Source organism: Diabrotica virgifera, chromosome 8 (genome assembly GCF_917563875.1).
Source record: "Diabrotica virgifera virgifera chromosome 8, PGI_DIABVI_V3a".
Classification (NCBI taxonomy): Eukaryota; Metazoa; Arthropoda; class Insecta; order Coleoptera; family Chrysomelidae; genus Diabrotica; species Diabrotica virgifera.
In genome coordinates, this window is record NC_065450.1 from 199,753,999 (window position 1) to 199,776,882 (window position 22,884).

A 22,884-nucleotide genomic window follows, 5' to 3' on the forward strand; every position below is an offset into this window, starting at 1 on the left:
TTGACTAATTTTTTAATAAATTTTTTGCCGAAAACTCCACAAGACGAGGTAAACAGTAGGTACCCTGCGCACCAGGTACTCCGGAAATTACTTCCGATGTCATATTTGTCGTTAGCGGCCCCAAAAACCTCCGAATAATGTTTTTTGACTAATTTTTAATGAATTTGCCGAAAACTCCACAAGACGAGGTACACAGTAGGTACCCTGGGCACCAGGTACTCCGGAGATCACTTTTGACGTCATATTTGTTTTCAACGACCCCAAAAACCCTCGAGTAACAAAATTGAACTCATTTCCGTCGATAATTGGCGAGTTATGAATTTTTTTTATTGGCTGTTTGAGATGCACTTTAAGAATGCATTTTTTGTATGCAGTTTTTCAATATTATATCATGGCTCCAGTTCACAAAGCTTCCTGGTGCATTCACGAATCGAATGCAAAAATAATTATTAAGATCCGTCTTGTCCTTTTTTTCGGAGGTTCAGTGCTTTATTGCTTCGACTAATAACATAATTACCTCCCTCAATTCCCTTGAACCACAACCTATAATACAGTCCACACAACTCTGACATTTTAAGAGCTTCACATATTTACATACAGTCGGAAAAATGAAAGAGTACCCATGAACGAACATATAAAACACGCTGTATTTTCCTGTCACCTTGTCACAAAGAAAACTGTCCAGTGCAAGTACATGTAACAATAATTATTACATGTACTTGCGCTGGCCAATTTTTTGTGTGACACGGTGACAGGAAATTACAGCGTGTTTTATATGTTCGTTCATGGGTACTCTTTCATTTTTCCGACTGTACATGTAATTGTATAGGCCTAAAAATGTAACATTTCAATGGACTATTTATATACAATTTTATTTGTCGATTGTCCTATTTTAATAATTAATTGTTAAAGGTTCGTTGGGTTCTCGAGCTCCTCCTCCGCCACCAAGCAGCGGCAGACCCGCACCGGCGATTCCCAATAGACCTGGAGGTGGAGCCCCTCCGATGCCTCCGGGTAGACCACAAGGACAGGCTCTTCCCGCACCTCTCATTCCGACGTGAGTATTTTTTTATTCATTTTGATACTAATCATTTTCATCAGTGTATGTTTTAAGAGACGCTTGATGAAATGCCCGAATGTAGACAAATATTTTAAAAAAATTTCAAATGAGATCAATTATCTTAATTACTGAAAGCAGTATAGCAGTATTTGCAGCAATTGTAGATCAATTGTGGTCTAATTCCATATAAACTTAAGAATTATTAACTTGACATCTTAGCGTAGTAAAAAAACAATTAAAAAGAAGAATAAAAAAAAATACAAAAAAAGTAAATACATATATACAAAAAAAAAATATTTACATCCAAAACAGTGTATTTTTTTAGATAGTAGTAGTATATTAGTTTGTTATGTTATATTTAGAGTTAGAAATACAGGAAAAATTCCTTTGATTCCAGAAAAATTCCAGCCAAGGCCATCAAATTTCCAAAAAAAATTGACATGCCACAAGAAAACAGTTTGAGAACCATTTTAGCAGATCAATGTTCAATGATCAATAAAAAAAAACACAAAAAGGCTGTGGATGAAAGAGTTGTTAAAGGGCCTAGAAAAGAATAGTAACGACAACGCTAAACTATTTGGATACCGAAAAAACTCAAAACAAGAAAGTACAGACCAGTAATTTCCAATGAATCATGGGAAGCACACTTCGTGATAACTATATAGATGCAAAGAATCGGACAACAGAAGTGCTGTCCGCTTTAAAACATACCAACGTATGATGAATATTTCCATATTAAAAAAATAAACAGAAAAAAACACACAAGCATCTATAACCTAACAGTTAGAATGTGGAAAGCGTAAGAAATGTCTAAAATATTGGAAAGAGTGTACAGAATTATACCAATATTTTTCCGAAAAGGGAAGTAATAGACTATAACAACTATAATAAAGGAATATTGAGTAAAACGTACAAAATTCTAACAGCTCTCATCAGACAAAAACTAAATTCACAGAGAAGAAAATTGGGGACTACCAGCAAGGATTTGAAAGGCAGATGCACTACAGATGCGATCCACATAATTACATAAACAATCAAGAAATGCCACGAACACGGCATAGAATTCCACACCCTCTTCGAAGACTTCAGAACAAACCTATGACTGTATTGTAGGAAATAAATGATTAATGAAATGAAAAATCAAGATATACGTTTAAAGCTGATCAGTCTAACAAAGGTGACTATGGATGGATCTTAAACTAAAATAACAACAGAAGTAGGTAACACAAACACAGTTGCAATAGAAACAGGAGTGCGACAAGGCAATTCCCTGTCAACCAAATTATTCAACATATCAGTAGAAGGAAGAGTCAAGGCCAGATGATATAGTTCTTATTGGAAGAGATAAGGAAAGATTAAAATAAGGATTAACAATCATAGAAAAGAAGTGGTCTAGAAATTAATGAAGGAAAAACTACATATCTAATTTCCTCTAGAAGAGAAGATAACAAGACGAGAGAAATCAAGGTAGAAAACTACACTTTTGAAAGAGTTCAATACTTTAAATACTTGGAAGTAATTGTGAACAGCAAAAAGAAAAAAAGTGACGAAGTAACGGAGCGAATACTAGGACGCAACAAAACATACTGGAGATACCATAGATACAGAGTTGCAATTAGACCAGTAGTTACATACGCAGCTGAGACAAATGTGTCTCACAGATGAAAATAAAGAAAGATTAAGAATATTCGAAAGGTAAATCCTCAGAAGAATTATGGGCTCAATTAGAATGGAAAACGGAGAAGTGGGAAGAAGAGTGAAACATGATATAAGACATAATGAAGGGATTTGATATAGTTAGATATATTAAAGCGCAGAGACAGATGGCTGCGACATAAAGAAAGAAGGAAAAACTATATATGTACTGATTAAGAAGATCACCAGATGTAAGCCAGAAACTGAAAGACCAAGAGAGAGATAGAAGGACCATGTAATGGGAGATATCAAAATTCTGTAAATGAGAAACTGGAGGGGCCTATGTTACAGATCGAAATGAGTGGAAGAAAATTTAACAAAAGCCAAGTCATACAACAAACTTTGCCAATAAACAAGAAGAATGCGGAGTGAATCACCGCAATCAGCGAATCAAAGAGCTCTAATTGAGAGCGGCAAACATTCCATCAGAAATAAAAGGTCTTGATGATGATTCATATCCTGGTTTGATTGCAGTTTGTTTCCTTAATATTGTTCGATTTTTTGGGGGCAATTTTTCGTCAAGCGTCTGCTTTGTTACAAATAGCCTAGCCACAGGTGTCACTTGTTTGAGCTTGTGGTTTTCTTTTCAGGAGGCGCTAAAGAACCTTCTAAAACAGCATTTAATATGAATAGCCACCATAATTTCCCATTATACATAATATAAATATATATAAATTCAAAAAATTAACCAAACAGTTGCATAATAGATTTTCTCCTCCGAAGACGATATTATTTTAGTTAAAGACGTAAACACTCTTATGAATATTGATAATTATAATAGTCATTCCAGTATTTGTTAAGTATTAGCATAGTATACCTAAAAACTAATATTTTTAGATTGTTTTTTAAGACATTTATAAATCACAACATTTAATAGAATGATAGAAAGACATTTTACCTCAATAAAACTTGCAGATTGTGTAGTATTTTGAGATCGCACTGACGAGAGAATTAAAAATATATAAGAACCTAATCTGTTGTTTAAGTATAATGATGGTTGAAGTTGTCTAAGACTCTTAAAGACGAGATACATTGTACACAGCATCCGTGTGGTAGAAATAATGAACACGAAAGGATAGATTTTCGAATAAGTTTATTTGAAAAAGGCAACGTTTTAGATATTTTGAATGAAAAAAAAATTATTTTTGTAATTATTTGTCAAACGTCGTCATTGGCGATGAAAACGATTTCATAGTACCCTTTACACAATCCACGACACGTTATTTTACGTCATTGACGTGGATGAATCAAACAATCAGAATAGTATTTATTTTAATTTGTCAGTAAAAATGACGACTTGGAAAGGACGGATAAATGGACAGACCGGCAACGCAGCATTCCGAATTCTTTGAAGGGAGAATGCCGGCGTTTACTGATCGACGGTTTCTAATTCCGCCAGTGGTCGCTCGTTTAGTACAACGCGTTGTTGCCATGCTGTCCAAAAAGTCAGGAAATTTTTCAGAAAATAAGTGTTGGAAGATTTTAGTAAATCTAAGAATAGGTGTATGAAACTAGTAGTATCTATGTGCGGATTCCAAGAAAATCAAAGTGTTCGTTCAAAGGATATTAAGAAATGTAGATTAAATTGTTGGCTCCGTTTAAGCAAGATATGAAGAAGAACATACTTGATTAGAGGTTATAAAAGGCAAAATTTAGACTTAAAGGCGTTTTTTGTTTGTTAAATCCGCACAGTACTCCAGTTATAAAAAGTATCAGCTTACAGCGAAGCTACTAAATATTTTTCTGACGTTATTGCAAAGGGCAGATGCACTTAGACGTTGACATCAATATATTCCGAAGATTTTCGATCAGATTACGGTCTTGAGAATTACTAAATCAATCGAATACTTCCATTTGGTTGTCGCTGAGGAATTTGGAACAGTTCTGGTTTAATTTTGATAATCATCCGCTAAAACCATTGCATTTGACAACATAAATCTCAGTAACACATGAAACGCGTCCCGAGCCCCTTCTTATGAAATTAACAGTGTTGTCAATCTGAATTGCAAACACTGCCCGATCGAAATGTTCAATTTTACCACGTAGCTCGGATTGTTTGACTTTTAGTAGGTACTTTGTTTGTACAAATTCTGTAAAAAATATCTCCGTTGATCAGTATTAATGATTTATATAAAAAAAAAAGAATTATAAGACTTGAAAACTTAACGAAAAAAAATCAATTATGCAACTTCTGCTGATTACTGATTGTTGAAAAATTATAAAATCTAGGGTGCTATGTTATAAAATAATCTGCTTTAATTAGAAACGTGTCTGTGTGTAAGAAATAAAAAGTACACTGTTAAAATCATGTAAAATACGCCGTTTGTTGTATATGTTCACTATGTGTGGTCCAAGGAAGTAAAGAAACGTTTGGAGAGAGAAGTTCAGCTTCAAATCTACCGTACACGCGTTAAGCGCTGAAAATATATATTGGGGCTTCTGTGGTTTTTATTTCTTTAAGCCGAAGCCGCCCTTTGGTTTGTCCATTTATTTCTGGTCGTTGTTTTTTGCATTCCTTCGCGGTCAGTCATTTGCTTGATGACATTAGTCACATCAGGTTTGAGGTCTGCTTCTACTTCTCTTATTTGCTGTTAGTCTCAATTCAACAATTCGTTTCGTCCAATAGTTGTCTTCCATTGTTCCTATGTGTCCTGCTCAGTTCTATTTGAACATGACAAAAGTCGCTATATCGTTTTTGTAGATTACACTTTTTTTATTTGAAATTGACAATATCCTTAAACATTCATTGTTAAATGTTTTAGATCCAGATTTAATGTTTAGAAGAAATCTTTTCGATGCTCTTGGATTCTAGTTTTCCTGAAACTTAAAGTCCAAATTTTTTTCTTCGAGTTAAATAAATAGTTAATTGATAACCACAAGGCAATTCTAGATTCTGTCCAGGCTCACTTTTGCATTGGACCTTCATGGTCTCTTTATATACTTTGTTTTTGACGGAAGTGTGTTCCACAAGCAGGGCGTATAGATAATCGTGTTATTTATACCCTAATTTTTTTTTATGTCATGTTTTTCTTTCGTTTTTAAGTCCTTATTTTTTCGTTTTTGTTAACAAATTAACATAGAGCATGAACACAGACGACATTATACAAATATTTTTAAAACGTTTCTTTATTTCATCGACCAGCAATTGCTGTGTATGCAAATGTTTGTGAGAACATGTCCTGTTCATACTTGATCTCATATTATTTCCATTTTAAAACTTTTCTACAATTATAACAGTAAAAAAGGTCAGAGTAGGGCCATTTTAAAATATATCGTATCATTATTATTTGTTGGCAAACAATCATAGTCCAGGGCGCATCTGTAAAAATATTAGTACATTTGGACGTTGAGAGGTGACTCTAATTTTTTTGCAGAAATTGCGTGAAAATAACTCAAATAATAATATTTGAGTTATCCTCCCTCTCAAAAAGGTCCGGAACATTGTTTAAATAATCAAAATGTCAAAAAATTAAGGAAAAATTCGATATTTTCTTCGTTTTTTGATTATAACTTTAAAAATATTCATTTCCGAGAAAAGTTGTACTGACATAAAAGTTGCGTAATTAAATTTCCTACAATATAGAATTGGCTAAAAATTTAAAAAATAGTCACCCTTGTTGCAAAATAGCAATAATTGCGAAAAAACATACAAAAACAAGTATTCGCATTTTACGTTTTTCAAACATGTATTCTACACTTAGGACCTTCATATTTCACTCAGAAAAACTTTATGATACAGTAAAACAATACTGTAAATTTCATTAAGATCGGTTTACTAGATTTTGCAAAATAAATTTTGCAATCCAGCTTTAGCAAAAAAAATTCATTTTTTCAAAATGTTACAGGACTGAAAATACAGCAGATAGCAAGTTGAAATTTTTTTTTGCTTATAGAAGTGTACTGTACCTTTCATTTGAAATTTGCAAAACTAAAATCGACTAACTACCACGGCGCGGCGTCAGGAATTTTTTTAAATAAACATTAATTTTTGGTGCTAAGCGCAGGACAGCGGATAGTTTGCTCTGATTGGGCATTCCAATGACCTTTGATAATGATTGATACATTTTAATTTTTATTACATTTCGATATAAATAAATAAATTTGTTTATTGCAAAATAAAAACACATACTCTAACCTTTGAAATAACACTTTTTTTTAGCAAAAACTTTCTTTGTTCATATATTTTAACTTAGAGAAAAAAAGTTTATTATTTTTAAATATATGCAATTGTTGAAACAATATTTCACAAACAATAATAAAATTTGTTTGATTTTTGTGGAATTAAAATATTAAAATACAACAAAATATAGAGTAAGAAAATAATATATTAGATAAAGATTGGAATAAATTTTGGTGGAAATCAACTTGTGTAAATCGAACACCGCTGTCCTGCGCGTAGCACCAAAATGACTGTTTATTTAAAAAATTTCCTGACGCCGTGGTAATTAATCGATTTTAATTTTGCAAATTGTAAATGAAAGGTACAGTACACTTCTATAAGCAAAAAAAATTCAACGTGCTATCTGCTTTATTTTCAGTCCTTCAAAATTTTAAAAAAATTAATTTTTTTGCGAAAGCTGGATTGCAAAATTTATTTTGCAAAATCTAGTAAACCGATCTTAATGAAATTTACTGTGTTGTTTTACTATATCATAAAGTATTTCTGGGTAAAATATGAAGGTCCTAAGTGTACATACATGTTTGAAAAACGTAAAATTCGAATACTTGTTTTTGTATGTTTTTTTTTCGCAATTATTGCTATTTTGCAAAAAGGGTGACTATTTTTTAAATTTTTAACCAATTCTATATTGTAGGAAATTTAATTACGCAACTTTTATGTCAGTACAACTTTTCTCAAAAATGAATACTTTTAAAGTTATATTAAAAAACAAAGAAAAAAATCGAATTATTCCTTTATATTTTGACATTTTGATTATTTAAACAATGTTCCGGACCTTTTTGAGTGGGAGGATAACTCAAATATTATTATTAGAGTTATTTTCAAGCAATTTCTGCAAAAAAAATTGAGTCACCTCTCAACGTCCATCTCAAAACAGATGCGCCCTGGACTATCAGTATAGAAGTGATAAGTTCACGCATTACCGAATATATTTGAATTTTGTCCTTCTCTTGATCTAACAGCGACACATCTTCCGTAGTACCACTGAATTCGTTGCATTGATTAATCTAAAAAAGTTTTTATACTCCTACAACCTTTCTAAGATAGTGATGTTGATTATAGTTACTTTCGAGTATTCGTTACAAATCGTTACTTTTGTATAAAGTAATCATTTACAGCATTCGTTGCTTTGATTACTATGATTACTTTTGTTACTTTTGTATTTGTGTACCGGTAATCATATCGAGAATCGTATTTCTCAGTAAGTAGGTATTTTGTATAGGTATTCCGATATTACAACGACCTTCACCGATCTGTTTTTACTCGCTGGGATACGATTGGAAGAAAGTAATCAAGTGTACTGGTTGTAGATACAATAGTCGTTACTCGCTCTGATACGATTGGTACGAAGTAATCAAAGTAATCAATGCAGATACAATAGTCGTTACTCGCTCTGATACGATTCGTACGAAGTAATCAGAGTAATCAAAGTAATCAAATTAGATACAATAGTCGTTACTCGCTCTAATACGATTGGTACGAAGTAATCAAAGTAACGATTTGCCTCTGTATAGTAATCGTTACTTTCGGTATTCGTAAGTAACGAGTACTTTGTAACGAGTAGATACTTTTTCAACATCTCTCTTCTAAGAGACTCATTAATATTCCGGGGTGCCATTGTTCGAGTTATGAAATAACATAAACAAGGGATCATTCCATAAAACAGACAGACCTTTGTTTATGCATTTCACACCTCGAACAATACCCCGCTCAGCTGAATATTAATAAGTCTCTTAAAAAGTTCGTAGGGCTTGTTTACTATATTCTGGTACGCTCATTGTTTAATTGGCTCGTTTTAGAAGATATAAAGTGCCGATTTCAGTGGTAGTACTTATTGAACCAAAATAAAACACAAAAAAACGACAAAAAAAATCTCAAGAGGGTGAAAGTGATGTCTCTCTGTCTCATCTGTACAGTCGAGTCGGAGGCCAGCAGGGTCAGGGGGGTATTCAAGTACCCCAGCAAGTGCAGATGGCCGTAGGAAGAGCAGTCACCAATGCCGCTATCAACGAACTATCCAACGCCTTCAAATTCCATAAGTAAATCTTTATTTATTTATTTTTTGTTTGAGTTTATACATTCTCTTTCGTTCTTCTTAGCGCGTCTAGTAGAAAACCAGGTTTTATATAATATAATATTTAAAGCTGGTAAATGAGATATTTTGTAGTTTAGACTGAATATGGGCTTTCTATTGGACCTAAGGAGATCTTACTAACACTAACCTTTCAATGCCAGTATACTAACTGTTCTTTTTGTTGTTAAGATTGTTATTATTACTATTAAAGAAGTAATGTTATCACAGATCAGTACCAGGGGAATTGTAGTAATAAAAGCAAGCGTAATTTACTAATAAACTAAAAATATACACATAATGTAGGTGTATGCGGTAGTATTACGTTGCTCCGTTTTTGTTTGACTTTTTATTGGTCAAAACACGTCTTAAAGTGACTAGGTCGTTTTTCAGACTTACTTGTTACTAAATCAGCTGCTGTACTGTATTTCACGTGACATTTTACCTGCTTTTTGCAATATTGACCTCTGTGGTGTAGTTGTCATATGTCAATTCTGTGATACGATTGGCTCTATGGCAGTTACATCATAGTGCAAATGACAGTTGTGCACGTCAAATGTCAAAACATTTGCGACAAAATTACTCGTTTTTTTAGTCAAACAAAAATTGTTTATTTTTACCGTAAAAATTCGAACAAAAACAAAGCGAGTATGTACAGGCTTAGACGTAAACTACCGTGTACTAGTAAAAAGACAAAACAACACGCATCGTAGTGCTTGTATCTAAATTAATTGAATGTACATATACACAGAGAAAAACAAAACAAAAAAATGCCTTAGAGAAATAAACCATACGACACATTCCAGATTTAGATTAAAGGAAAACTAAAAGTGATAGGTTATTAGTACAGGTATGAATCTATACTTAGGCGGTCTCACGACTTGGAAAACCTTAAGAATCGAGTTTGTATAGAATGTCCCCGTAGGCGTTTGACGCTAGACTAAATAGATAAATTATGTATTAGATAACGTGACAAGACATATTGTAACGCGACAGTTCGTAACCCCACAAATGGTAACGGACAGTTCGTAATTCCTTCAATTTGTAACGGTATAATTCGTAACGTCAAAGTTTAATTATTCTGTTTATTTTTGTTAACGTGAAAACTAACTTATATTACAGTAGTTACAATTGAAATTACGTTTATCAATTTAACGAGCTAGCATCAAGATAAACATTTCCAACACATTTCATATTTCGTGGAAAAATATATTTTTAAAATTATGTCTTAAAATAACTATATGTATTCTAATAATGTAAATTGTATTAATTATTATAATAAATACATTATTATTAAACCGTTTTTATTTGTTTTATTATTTTTCAGACTTAGTTTTACCACTTTAAAGTGATAATTCAAGAAAAACATTTAAAAAAATTCTTTAGTTGACATAAACAAGAATATATACACAAAAATATGTGTGAAATATCTTTAAAATGTGGTCTTAGAAAAGTACCATTACTTTTAGTATAGGAAATTATGCAAAATGCGTTTTCGTATAAATTTAGTAATACTAAATTTGCTAAAAAAATTACATGTTGGCGTTACGCATATGTATAGTTACGAATTCTCGCCGTTACGAACTGACGGCATTACGAATTATTCGTTACCATTTGTCGGGTTACGAACTGTTGCGTTACGAGATATCATGGAACCATTAGATAAGAGTACGGGTTATGAGATCACCGATATACAGAAGTCATTGCATTACACAAAAGAAAAACTGTGCATCACATAACGCACATACCGTATATACATATTATATAATGATGTTCTTCCGTGCAAAAGTTGCCTAACCTCGATGTCTATTATCTATATATTTATATAAGAATGTCGTGGCTAGGAGTAGACGACCCAAAATCATCTCCAACAGGTTTTGATGTACCAGTTTGTGTTCCACAAGTAGTTTTCTGCTTTGCCTCTTTTAAAAACCGACGTTATTATCGATTTCGCAGCTCTTACTAACTTAAGAATCCTAATTTTTGTTTTTATTTACGAAATATCCTGCCTCAATTTCTTGTAGCAATAGTTTTCCTATTAGCCGAACTAGCCACGACCTTATCGTAAGGCATACCGTTGGATTTTTATACATTTAGGAGAAATTTGTGCATAGCGGCAACGCTGCATTCCGAAAGTTGTCAAATCTGTGTTAAGCCGCGATCCAACGGCCCGTGGAATGCCAGTCCTTGCGCCAAACTTGCTTGTTGGCGCGTCGAAATGTGGTGGAGCTGTTCGATATGTAATCGTTTGTCAACTAGTGACTGCAGCATTTTTCCTAGTATTGAGTCAATTCCTGGGGATTTATTTCCCTCTTGCGAGTTAATTGCATCTTTTACTTCAGGGAGCGAGACAGCAGTAGATTATCTAGGGTAGTCGGAGGGCCATTGCCTTCTTTATCCGCCACAGACCACGTTTGAGGGTTAAACTATCTGGGTAAAGATTTTGACCTTTTGAAATAAATCTCTCGATTCATTCCTATAATCGTGTTCTTCTATTTCTCTGCATATATGGGAGATGTAATCCGCTTTGTCTTTGCGACATTGCCTTTTTATTTCTTTCGACAGCGCTCTGTATTCAACGTTTCTCCCAAATCTAGTATGTTCAGTTATCCATGGCTTACGGTTTGCGAAAACTGATGTCGTATGGTCTTTTGCAGTCTGGACTATTTTGTCTTTGAGATAGATCTAAGTGTGTTCAGAATCACTATCAACTTTATTTATAGGAAGGCTTTCTTCTTCTCAGTCTTTTTGGAATTCGTTGATTGATTCGATTCGGCTTCATAGAAGGATAAAAATTCCAACACCATTTCGTTCGACCACTCCATTGTGAAAGTACCACGATACTGACCATATCAGCCCCTAGTCGTGTCAGCGGCGTGTGAACTAGCAAATTTGGCGCGAGGATTCCAAGCGCTGGCGGGCGTTTACTGTGACAGTGAGGCTTGTCGAATAGAACGCGACGTTGCCGTGCCGTCTAAAAATCCCTATATCTACAAAAACCGAACAAATAACGTTAGCAAAAAAACACTTCGTAGAACAAACTCACTACTTACTATCTATATCTTAAAATCTTGATGTTATTCGATGCTGTAAGTCGCATTTCGTAGAATATATTTTGCACTAACAGTTCTAATCATCATATCAAATTTGTGAAACGATATTAGCGATCAGAGGAGAATTTAACCGAAAATAATTTTTAAAAAACCGCGTTGAGAAGGTTTTTTGACATATTTGCTACGTGTAAGCTATAGAAAATAGTAATAAATACCTTTAGGCGCAGTCGAGTCTGCTGAGTGTCAATATTTGTTACGTTTTTATTTAATTTAGAAGCTTAAGCCAGCAAATCCCTATAATTTATTAATAACTGAAAAAAAATTCAGAATATCTAGCGGTTCTACTGTTATTTTTACAAATCTTTCTTCGCAACTATCATAGATTTACTCTTGGATAAAGGTGCCTATATTTCTGTTTAAAGTCTGTCTAAATCAATTTTTTTAGCGATACTTTGGATATCTTCTCGCCATATCTGCAGGAGTCTTTCCACACCGATGTAGGTTTCTATGGAACGCCAAACGCAACAGTTTATGTACCACATATCCGAGAGCTCTCTCGATATGCAGTCTTTCTTTTCGTGGTTCTTTGCGCCTTTTAAAAAAAAATAATATTTTGGAATATTGATAGTAAATATACCTTTCTGAACTTTACAGTCTACTAAGCAATGTTGGAAGATATTTATTTCCTCTTTTCTATTTATTTATTCACCACTTTCCAACGAAAAGTTTCCACCGTTTAAAATCGATTATAACGGAAAACCGACGTTGCCAGATCTCTCGGTTTGTCAGCAAATCTCGAGTACGTCTAAAGGCCTCGCTTAGAGTCAATTATTGACGTTTTTGACATTAGAAAATCTAGTTTACTTCTCGCGTACGTACTCGATAATATTTGTGGCTCATTTCTTTGTATAGAAGTCGAAAGAAACGCCAAAATGCTATCAACGATGTACGAGATGAGATAAGTAACAAACATAGTTCGTAAAAGATTATCTTTTTCGTTTTTCATTTCGATATGAGATGTATTGGCGCTTTCAATATGATATATAAACGAGTTGTACCATTATTGTTAAATAATTTTAGATGAAGTGCTAGATGTAATGTAATATAAAGTGTATACATTCAGTGAAACAAGTTGAATATTCGTTAATGGGGCGTTTCCTATCAAAACTATTCCAATTTTTGCCATACTCGTTCTTATTTTGTACGTATTTTGAATAGATCTATTATAATATTCAGTCTTCGACGGCCGTAAATAAATAATTCAAAATATATAATTATGTTGCATTCTTTTGATTTATAAAATGTTTCGTAAAATTTGTGCATAAATATGGGCAAGAAAGATGCATCACGCTATGATCTCTATAAGAATTTTTGAATTTTCTTTATTGGTTACTTTCTTGATGAATTCTCAGCTATTTTTAGTTTTTTCCTGTCTTGGCCCATTCAGGGTTTTTGTGATTCGTCTAAACGGCTTTTCGGCAACACTTATTTTTATCTACTTCAGATAGATATACAAATGGATTCATATCTCTTAAATTTATAATTTAAAAATATTCAGATGTGGTGATCGAGATGACCGTGCAATGACCAGCACTCTGGTGAAAGAACTAGAAACAAATTTTCTATTCGCAGACGTTTCCATTTTATTAATTATTCATCCTTACGGTCGTTTTTTGCGTTTTTACCGAAAATTAAACAGCTACAATTCCTTCGATGGTGGATCTATTGAAAATATGTTCGAACTGTGGGATCTGACTGGAATAAAAGTTAAATTTGATGTGGAGTGCCTCAATACGCGATTTATTTTTATGAAACTCTTTTACTGTAAAAAACTAGACAAGGATATTCCAAAACACCGTTTTTTACGTAAACAAATTTTGTTAAGGTCATTTTTCACAAAACGTGTCACTGTACAGTCAAATAACTGACAAGATTTTCGCACTGGAATCGATATCTGGTTAAGAGTAATAAGCATTTGGCAATTTTTTAGTACAAATTAACGATAAAATTATTATAAAAAAGTTTCCGAAATGTATGTGTACAGATTTCAAAACGTTTGCTACTGTTGGTTTTGACAAAATGTGAAAATAAGCATGCGATAAAGATTTTTAGTAAGTTTTCTCAAAGTATTTTTGTATTAGCTGGATATTTAGATCAAGAAAAAACCATCATTGCACGTATCGATCAATTTTGCAACACAATTACCATTAGAGAAAAGTAATGTTCAATCCAAACCCCAAATATTCAAAGAAATAACAAACTATTACGAATTCCTGAAGTACATAGGACAGAATGGCCCAAATCTCAAATTTAAGAAATACTTGACGGTATAGAACTAATTATAGGCGGAAAAAAATCAAAGGAAAAACATACGTCGTACACATTCAAATTGTGTGAGGAAAACTGTACAAAATGGTTTATAGTATAGTGTAGTAAATCAGATAACTATCTCTCTCTGTCTCTTGTCGTTTCCCCATTATCGAGGATCGTGATTTCCTCCGATACTCCCTGTTCAGACTTTACTATTTTGTAAAAGGCAACCATGGCTTCCCTGTGCTTTGGTCCTTCGAGTCGGATATGAACCAGCGACCAGGATGTAGAGGTAATGGATTTTGACAAGAGCTATGACCCTGTAAATATCACGTTAACTCGTGTACTGCTTTGCCTTGACTTATAGCTCTTGTCAAAATTTATTTCTAGTACAACAAATTTTCTCCATTGGTCTCTATTTTCAGATACTTTAAGGGTTTCGCAGAATGAGTAGCCCATTGAATTCTGAATTTGATGGGACCATTTGGTTGGTTATCGCCCCTTTTGGTCTTCTACCCGGAACATTTCTAGAAACAATTAAATTATCGCCACCTTTGCGAACCACGTGACCAAAAAACTGTAGAATTCGTCGCAGACATGTTGTGGACAGCCTTTTTTAATGTCATGTGGTTAAGAATGGAAACGTTTGTCCGAGGTAAGCGCAGCATTTTTCTCTAACGCCACAACTCAAGAGCATACATTTTTTGGCGCTCTTGTGCGCGAACAGTGCAAACAAAAGTTTCTATACGGGCAGAAACAAAAGTTATAGAAATATTGAAAATACAAGTGCATTCGCCAATCTCATCTTGATCTTTTAGAGATAACTCTGTCTTTTCAAATCTTAGGCGATTGATCGCATTATTTGTAAAACCAATGCGTCTTCGAACTTCTGCTTCGCAGTTACCATCGTTAGTTATACTAGATTCGAGATAGTTTAATCTGTTTACTATCTGGTATTCCTGCAAGTGGTTGCTCAGCGATTAGTGTTGAATCTGTCTTATCACCATTATTTTCATCTTGTCTTTATTAATTTTAAGACCAACTATAATGTTTTCCAACTCTACTCTTGGCAGAAGATCTAGTATTTATTGTTCATTTGCTAAGTGGAGTGTCATCGGCAAATTTTAAATTGAAGATTTTTCCACCACCTTCGTTCCGTACCACCATTATTGCTAAAGCCATCTCATGACATATTTACCATAAATATTGAAAAAGTCATGTGAAAAAATGCATCCTTGTCTAACCTCTCTCTCTCTCTGCTCTGCTCTGCAGATTTTTAATGTCTGTAGGTGTATCGGTGCACCCTGCTGAAATGGACCAAAGATTTATTCAGCTGACACAATCAAATGCCTTCTTATGGTCAACAAAGCATATTGTCATAGGTACTTATATAGGTAACTGAGCGCTTTGTGCCGTAATTTGAAATTTGCCAGCGCGCACAGTATGTTCAGGTCTATTCCTATTCTGGTTCACCTGTAACGCTGTGAATTATGTTGGAGCAGGAAAAACAAAACTGATTATCAATCAACGACCGATCCACTTTAAGTGGCGCGTTGTGGTACCGGTGTTGCCAAGTTGTTTAATTTTTAAGTAATTAATGCTTAACACGACAACTGCCAAAATAAAATAACTATCAAAATAAAAATCATTACGGATAAAAATAATACCACTGTTATATTATAAAGATACGTACTTTGATTGTTTTTTCTTGTACAAAACGCCGTTTAATCGTTTTTGATCCACTGTAAGCGACAAAGATGCCCAAATGTATTTAATAAACGGTGTTTCCGAACATCTTTGTTAAACACGATCAGTTGATGTGTTATTTTTGACTGGACTTAACAGAAAGTTTTATTAAATGTTAACTGTTACCTATGTATCCGGGGTCTAGAAAAAGTCTGGGAACTGTTTCATCTGTGGAGTGTTTTTAAAGGGTCATCAGTTGGAAAAGTACTTTTTTTCTGTGAGCTTTTACTGTTTTAACTTTTACGTCAGTTAGATAAGATAGAAAAGGCATTTTGGAAAATATCGGTCATGCTAAAAATGTTTTATTTAGATCCCCTTTTTTGAGAAAATTCGTAAAGAATTTGAAGAATCCTTGGCAGCTACTCTAATTTTACGGTATGCAAGTGCAATTTTTCTTTTTGCTCTTTTTGTCCTGGAACCGCTTTTTGAGCGGTTAATTTGACTAACATTTAAAGACACTCCACTACCTGTTCTCAGCTTTTTGCTCGACCCTGTATATGCTGACGATACAAAAAAGAAGCTTTTGGTTTCTTTTCCGTTGAATGTGATTGTTGTAAATAAGAAGTTATATATTTTTTTGCCAGCTGATATATAATAACAAAAGGATAAATAAATAAACCGAAACGATGGGTCAGTGTGCACTTAGAGCACATGCCGTTAACTGTAGTTCTCTTTGAATGTGTAAATATAGGGTTAACATTACTAAGGTGTTTTATTTTCCTACTAACATTTTGACATGAAGCGGTGGTGGTTCTAATATACTAAAACATCTCAGATCATTTTAGTTTGACATTTTTTATCTAGTTTTGTAATTGTTTAATTACGTATTGAAGTGAAACCAAAGTTATTTAGAGTCAGATGCGCCAAATTGGGTACACACAACCAAACGTATATGGAATCACCATGTATTTCAAAGAAATATTTATTTCTTTTATAAAAAATTGTTATTGTTGCGAAGAATAAAGGTTTTTATTGAAAATAAACAAGTCCATAAGACAATCAGATAGTACAGCTCGGTATGGTATAGGTTATTTGCTTGAGTTAAACAAATTGAACGAAAATAAATAAACTAACTTTTGCGCCCAAAAACGAAAATATGCCTCATGTGGGGTTATAGAACTTACAACGGAGAAAGATTATTGGCCTTGTGGAGCAAGTAATGTTCTCAGAGGGATATAGCTGCAGAGCTAGGCGTAGCACAGGGCGTTCTGTCCAAAACCTATGCTAGGTAATAGGAACTAGGAAAGCTCAAAAATAAAGCAAGGAAAAGTCCCAAAAAGTAAATAACGGCTCGCCCCACGATCGTTTAATTGTCCAATCAGCTGGAAGACATCAAACCATTTCTCACCTACAGCTCCAAAGGCAGCTTTTGGAAGCTACAGGTGTAACTGTTTCAGTTGAAACGATAAGAAGAAGAGTTCGTGCCAAGAAGTATACAGCAGGAGACAATTATGGGTTCCCGAGTTATCCAGGCAGCACAATTTTGATCGTCTAAATTGGTGTCTTCACCACCAAAACTGGAACATTGGAAATTGACAAAATGTGATATTTTCAGAAAAAGTCGGGATTTGTGTAAAATCAGATGACCCACGAAATCGTGTAATTAGAGATCGAAGAAGACAAGCAAGGACGAAAACTGTCAAATCTGTTCACAAATATACAAGGGGAAGTGATCTCTATGTCAAAGAGAAAAATACAAAGTTTGTATTCTTCTCTTTGACATTTCTTCCAATTCTTATACTGTGAGTTCTATCGACTTTCTTTATCTTCTTTCGTGGTGGAAAATGCAGCGTAACGTACTACTACACGGGTTTCTTCTTTCTTTTCCACGACTTTTTTATAAGTATATATTTAGTGAATATATTCAGTTCAAAATGTTTTATTCAGCTAATAACGTACATTTTTTGATAATATAATAAAAATAAAACAGAAAACAATGCAATAAAAAATGTCAAACTGCCTCATTTGATGATGATCCGTACTTAGAATCGCTATTGCTTAAAAGGATTTATCAGAGATGTAGTTTCAAACAATTTGAACAATAGATCCAAATTACTGTTTAGTTTGCTTTAGGATAAATCCTTTTATCTTTCTTTAATGCTGCAAAACGCTTTGCATTTGCACCCTGCTATTTGACGACTTTTATAAAACGACATTTTGGTGAAGGGTTGAATATTTTTGAACTAACAGCATCTTACGGAATCCTTGTTAAAGTACTTAATACAAAGAACAAAATTATAAAATGCAGTTGAATGTATTTCAGTTAAGAGTCAATTAAATTTATGAGTACTGCAGTTCTTTATATACGCTAATAAAACGTTTGACACAGTCCAGATCTTCGAACTGTTCAAAAATACTGCTTTACATTACAAAACAGTACCAAAAGATGAATTTATGGGCCAAATTGGTCTTGCAGGTGTATAAAAATTGCATAGGTGCTTTAACAAGGTTTCTTTGATTTGTGTATGAAGTATAGTGGTGATGGAATTGCTCGGCAAATGCAGCTAACATGGTTTGGGGTTTGTAAATGCTTGGTTTTGCGAGAAAAGTAAGTATCAATTAGCTATTTTGTAAACGGGCTTTTGGAAACAATAAACACTTTATCTGCTAAAATGTGGGATTTTTTTAAATACTGAATCATTAGAAAAAATCATTAATTCTTAAGTAACAAGAACTTGATTTCTTGATTTTCATCGAAAAATTTATGTACAGCTGGTTCCAAAAAAACTGATACGACTCTTAAAGCGTATTTTGTAGAAAAGTGAGCAGTGTATTTTTTAAGAATAAATACTTATTATTTACATGCTGTCACTGTCATTGCCAAATCTTAAAATTTGTCACATAACTTATTTTGTTTAACCTCAAAAAATGGCTATTTGCTTGTTTATTTTATTATTTGTCTGTCATAATAAATATAATACCGGGTGTCCACTTATATTTTCCCCCATTTTAACTGCCTGTAACTTCTAAACGGTTCAAGATAGAAATATGCGGTTTTTGCTGAAATGTTTTATTTTAATAAAAGTTTTGTCTGAATGGATTGACTTTTTTATATCGCTTTCAAATACGAAATAAAAAATGGCGGATTTTCGAAAAAAACTTTGTTGACTTTTTTTTAAATGGGACACCCAGTATATTTTTTTGTAAATTGAAAGAAAGGTCATTGACCTATCCAGCGATATAAAGTTTTTCAAAATCGGTTGTAAAATCACTGAGTAATTAATTTTTAAAATGAGGGGTGCAACGTGGATATCACATACCTAAATAACATAACTGAGCAAAATGATATTATGTTATGTGATTTCCACATTGCATCTCTCATTTTAAAAATTAATTGCTCAGTCATTTGGCAACCGATTTTAAAAATTTTTATATCGCTGGATAGGTAAATGACCGTTTTTCAAGACATAAAAAAATATACTGGGTGTTTTAATAAAAAAAGTCAACAACGTTTTTTTTTCAAAAATCCGCCATTTTTTATTTAAAAGCGATATAAAAAATGGTCATTTACCTAAAAACTTAAAAAACAGTCATTTGTCTATCCAGCGATATAAAATTTTTTAAAATCGGTTGTCAAATGATTGAGCAATTAATTTTTAAAATGAGAGATGCAATGTGGAAATCACATAACTTGCTTAGTTATGTTATTTAGGTATGTGATATCCACGTTGCACCTCTCATTTTAAAAATTAATTACTCAGTGATTTGACAACCGATTTTGAAAAACTTTATACCGCTAGATAGGTGAATGACCTTTCTTTCAATTTACAAAAAAATATACCGGGTGTTCCATTAAAAAAAGTCAACAAAGTTCTTTTCAAAAATCCGCCATTTTTTATTTCGTATTTGAAAGCGATATAAAAAAATCAGTCCATTCAGACAAAACTTTTACTAAAATAAAACATTTCAGTGAAAACCGCATATTTCTATCTTGAGCCGTTTAAAAGTTATAGGCAGTTAAAATGGGGGAAAATATAAGTGGACACCCGGTATACTGTCAGGCCAATCATACACTGCTCAAAATGATCAAATCTTAAAGAGTCGTATCAGTTTTTTTAGGAACCAGCTGTACACATTGTTTACTCCTTCACGCGATTCCAGTTGTTAAAACACCCATTTAATTTATGTTTTCTGTACAATACTCACTTGCTTTGTTTTCCTACTTTTTCTTTCCCCCTTCTTCTAAATAAACATGTCTTTTAAGCTAATACTGTACAAAATCAGAATGAAAACATGGTATTTATACCAAAAAAAGAATAGCAGAAAAATGCTTAAACATATCATCCAAAGCGATGGAGTCATGTAGTGCTCGGCAATCATCTTAGCTCAGCCAAAGAAGCCCTGGGCGAAAGAAAGATAAATTAATGTAAGTCTCTCCCAAATCTAGAAACTCACTGGTTCTGTACAGAGGTGAATCAAAAATGTAAGGAGAAGAAAAAACCTGAAGTATATGTCAAACAAGGCACAATAAGCGTACTATACTACAAAATAATAAGAAATGAAACGCGTGCACAAGTGGTAGAAGAAGTATTGGCCTCCTATTAGCAAGATATGGAGTGCCAATCTTCCATAGAAACAACAACCTGAAAGTAAACAAGCAAAATTGCTCATATAAAGGAAGAAGAAGAATCTTGTCTTTTTCTGTCGGTTTTCTCAAGTGTTCCGTCATCTTCATTCCTCTTTCTCTTTGTAAAGAAAACTGTTTTTGTTATATTTTACTTCTTTCCCTATTTTTACCATTTTGGTTAAAATTACCTTCTCTATCTTCCTTCTCTTTTTGGCTTTTTCTGCCTTTTTTGTTTATCGTTTGAAATAAAATTGTCTTTTATATCGTTTTTCTCGTGTTCTTTATTCCTCTTGCTAAATTTGGAGTAAAACTGACTGAATTTCGATTGTTGTTTTTTCAATCCTTCTTTCTCTCCGTTTTTTAACATTTGGGATACATCTGTCCTCTCTATCGTTTGTTTTTGTTGGTTTTACAAATGCTTGCCACAATTTTTAAATTGTAATATTTGAATTGTATAGTTGATAATATTATGGTTTATAAAAACAATGTATAAATTAATTTGTTAAAGTTTCAAGCCAGCACCAAGTTATAGAAAAATATAATTTTTGAGATTTTAACCGATGAGAAGGATAAAATAATCATATTAGTCTCTAGTCTGTTTTTAAACCAAGAGGAGTAATTCAAATTTCCCGGGCCGTAAAGCTTGTTTGGTTTGTAATTGGTCGAACCTCAGGCAAGTTTACTGCCAAGGTTAATAGATTAGGGCATAGGTTGTCTCGTAACTGTAGACCAATCAAATGCTCGCTTTTTAAAGGCGGGAATACGTCATCCGTACTACAATTTTAAAATTGTTTCAAGTTTCAATGCTAATAAAAGGTTCAAAAACTTAGGTTTTGCAATATATTTTGGGATTTTTTTGGGTATAGGTACATTAAGTGGTTCTTATATTGGTAATTATTTATATCAATGTTTCCCTTAAAAGTCAATAGTCTGCTGACAAAAAAACTAGAATTGATTTAATACTTATTATGCGTGTTTTAAATGGAGAAAACAGTTTAATTCGCACAAAAACCCAAAAAAATAGAAGAAAAAGTTTAAAAGCAAAAATACTAATATGTACTTATACTAAATTTACAATCAAGATTCAGTAGAAATAAACAAACCAAGACACGTTAAATGCTACTAGGAGCACTCCCGAATCATAATTTACAATGTATAAACTTTGGAAAGCATGATTTGGGATTTACAATGTATATACATTGTAAATTATGATTCGGGAGTGCTCCTAGTAGCATTTAACGTGTCTTGGTTTGTTTATTTCTACTGCATCTTAATTGTAAATTTAGTATAGGCACTTACTTTTACTTATTATGTTTTTCGTGGAATGAGCAGCATTTTTATCATTTCTAGTGGTATGTAACAACAAAAGAACGAATAATATAAATAATTTATTATTAGGTTAAAATACAAAAAACACATAACATACTATTAACATATTCAGACACGAGGAAGTGTTTGCTACATATTTTCTTATGTTTAGAGGCCCATTTATCTTTATGGCAACATTTTATTATCCATTGTTTGATAATGTTAAGGTATTTGGGAAATATAAAAAAACATTATTTTGTTTCCATCTGGTTCAGGAATTTTGGAGTTGCTTTTATATATAGCTACGCTACAAATGTTACCGCCACTCATCTAAAAAATATTTCATTATTATGACATACACAACTACATATTATAATTGTTAAACTAACATTTATATCACGGCTACGAAAACACACTTCACAAGTCATTACTGTCTTTGTATAGGACCCAGATAAATATTTGTAGTAATATTGTCCTTATATACTTAAAAACAACAACCATTAAACAAATAAACGATATTTTAAGAAAATTCCACAAAAATATACGGAAATACAACACAAACAACTGTCAAATTTGACTTTGTCGTACGAGTGACGTAGACATTCCCCTCCCCCTCGCTTCCGCCCACATAGTTACGAGACAATCTACCCCCTAGCTATGAACCTTGGTTTACTCCACTGTTATCTCATTTTGACACTAATTACATTTATAAAATTTTGACACTATTAGCATTTCATAGGTTAATTAAGTTATATCAGCGATTTTTTCTATTCTCTGCGTTATTCCTTTAATTTTTAGATTTTTAGTCTGTTTTATATATAAAAAAACAGTTGATTTTAGAACTCGTTAGCGACGTATTAAGATAATATAATATTTATGGATTACCGTCAAAGC

General features: G+C 33.0%; 1 protein-coding gene across 3 annotated transcripts in view; it reads left to right on the plus strand.

Moving 5' to 3' along the window:
* LOC126890552 (dynamin) overlaps positions 1 to 22,884 on the plus strand; it is an 84,961-nt gene that overhangs the window by 57,491 nt on the left and 4,586 nt on the right. The window contains exons 14-15 of one of the 3 annotated variants that reach the window (XM_050659572.1): positions 913 to 1,057; positions 8,852 to 8,974. In XM_050659572.1, the coding sequence (XP_050515529.1) occupies positions 913 to 1,057; positions 8,852 to 8,974 (268 nt within the window). Of the gene's footprint in view, positions 1 to 912; positions 1,058 to 3,345; positions 5,061 to 8,851; positions 8,975 to 22,884 lie in introns of those variants that run through there. The other 2 variants (XM_050659575.1, XM_050659574.1) reach the window with 2 other exon arrangements.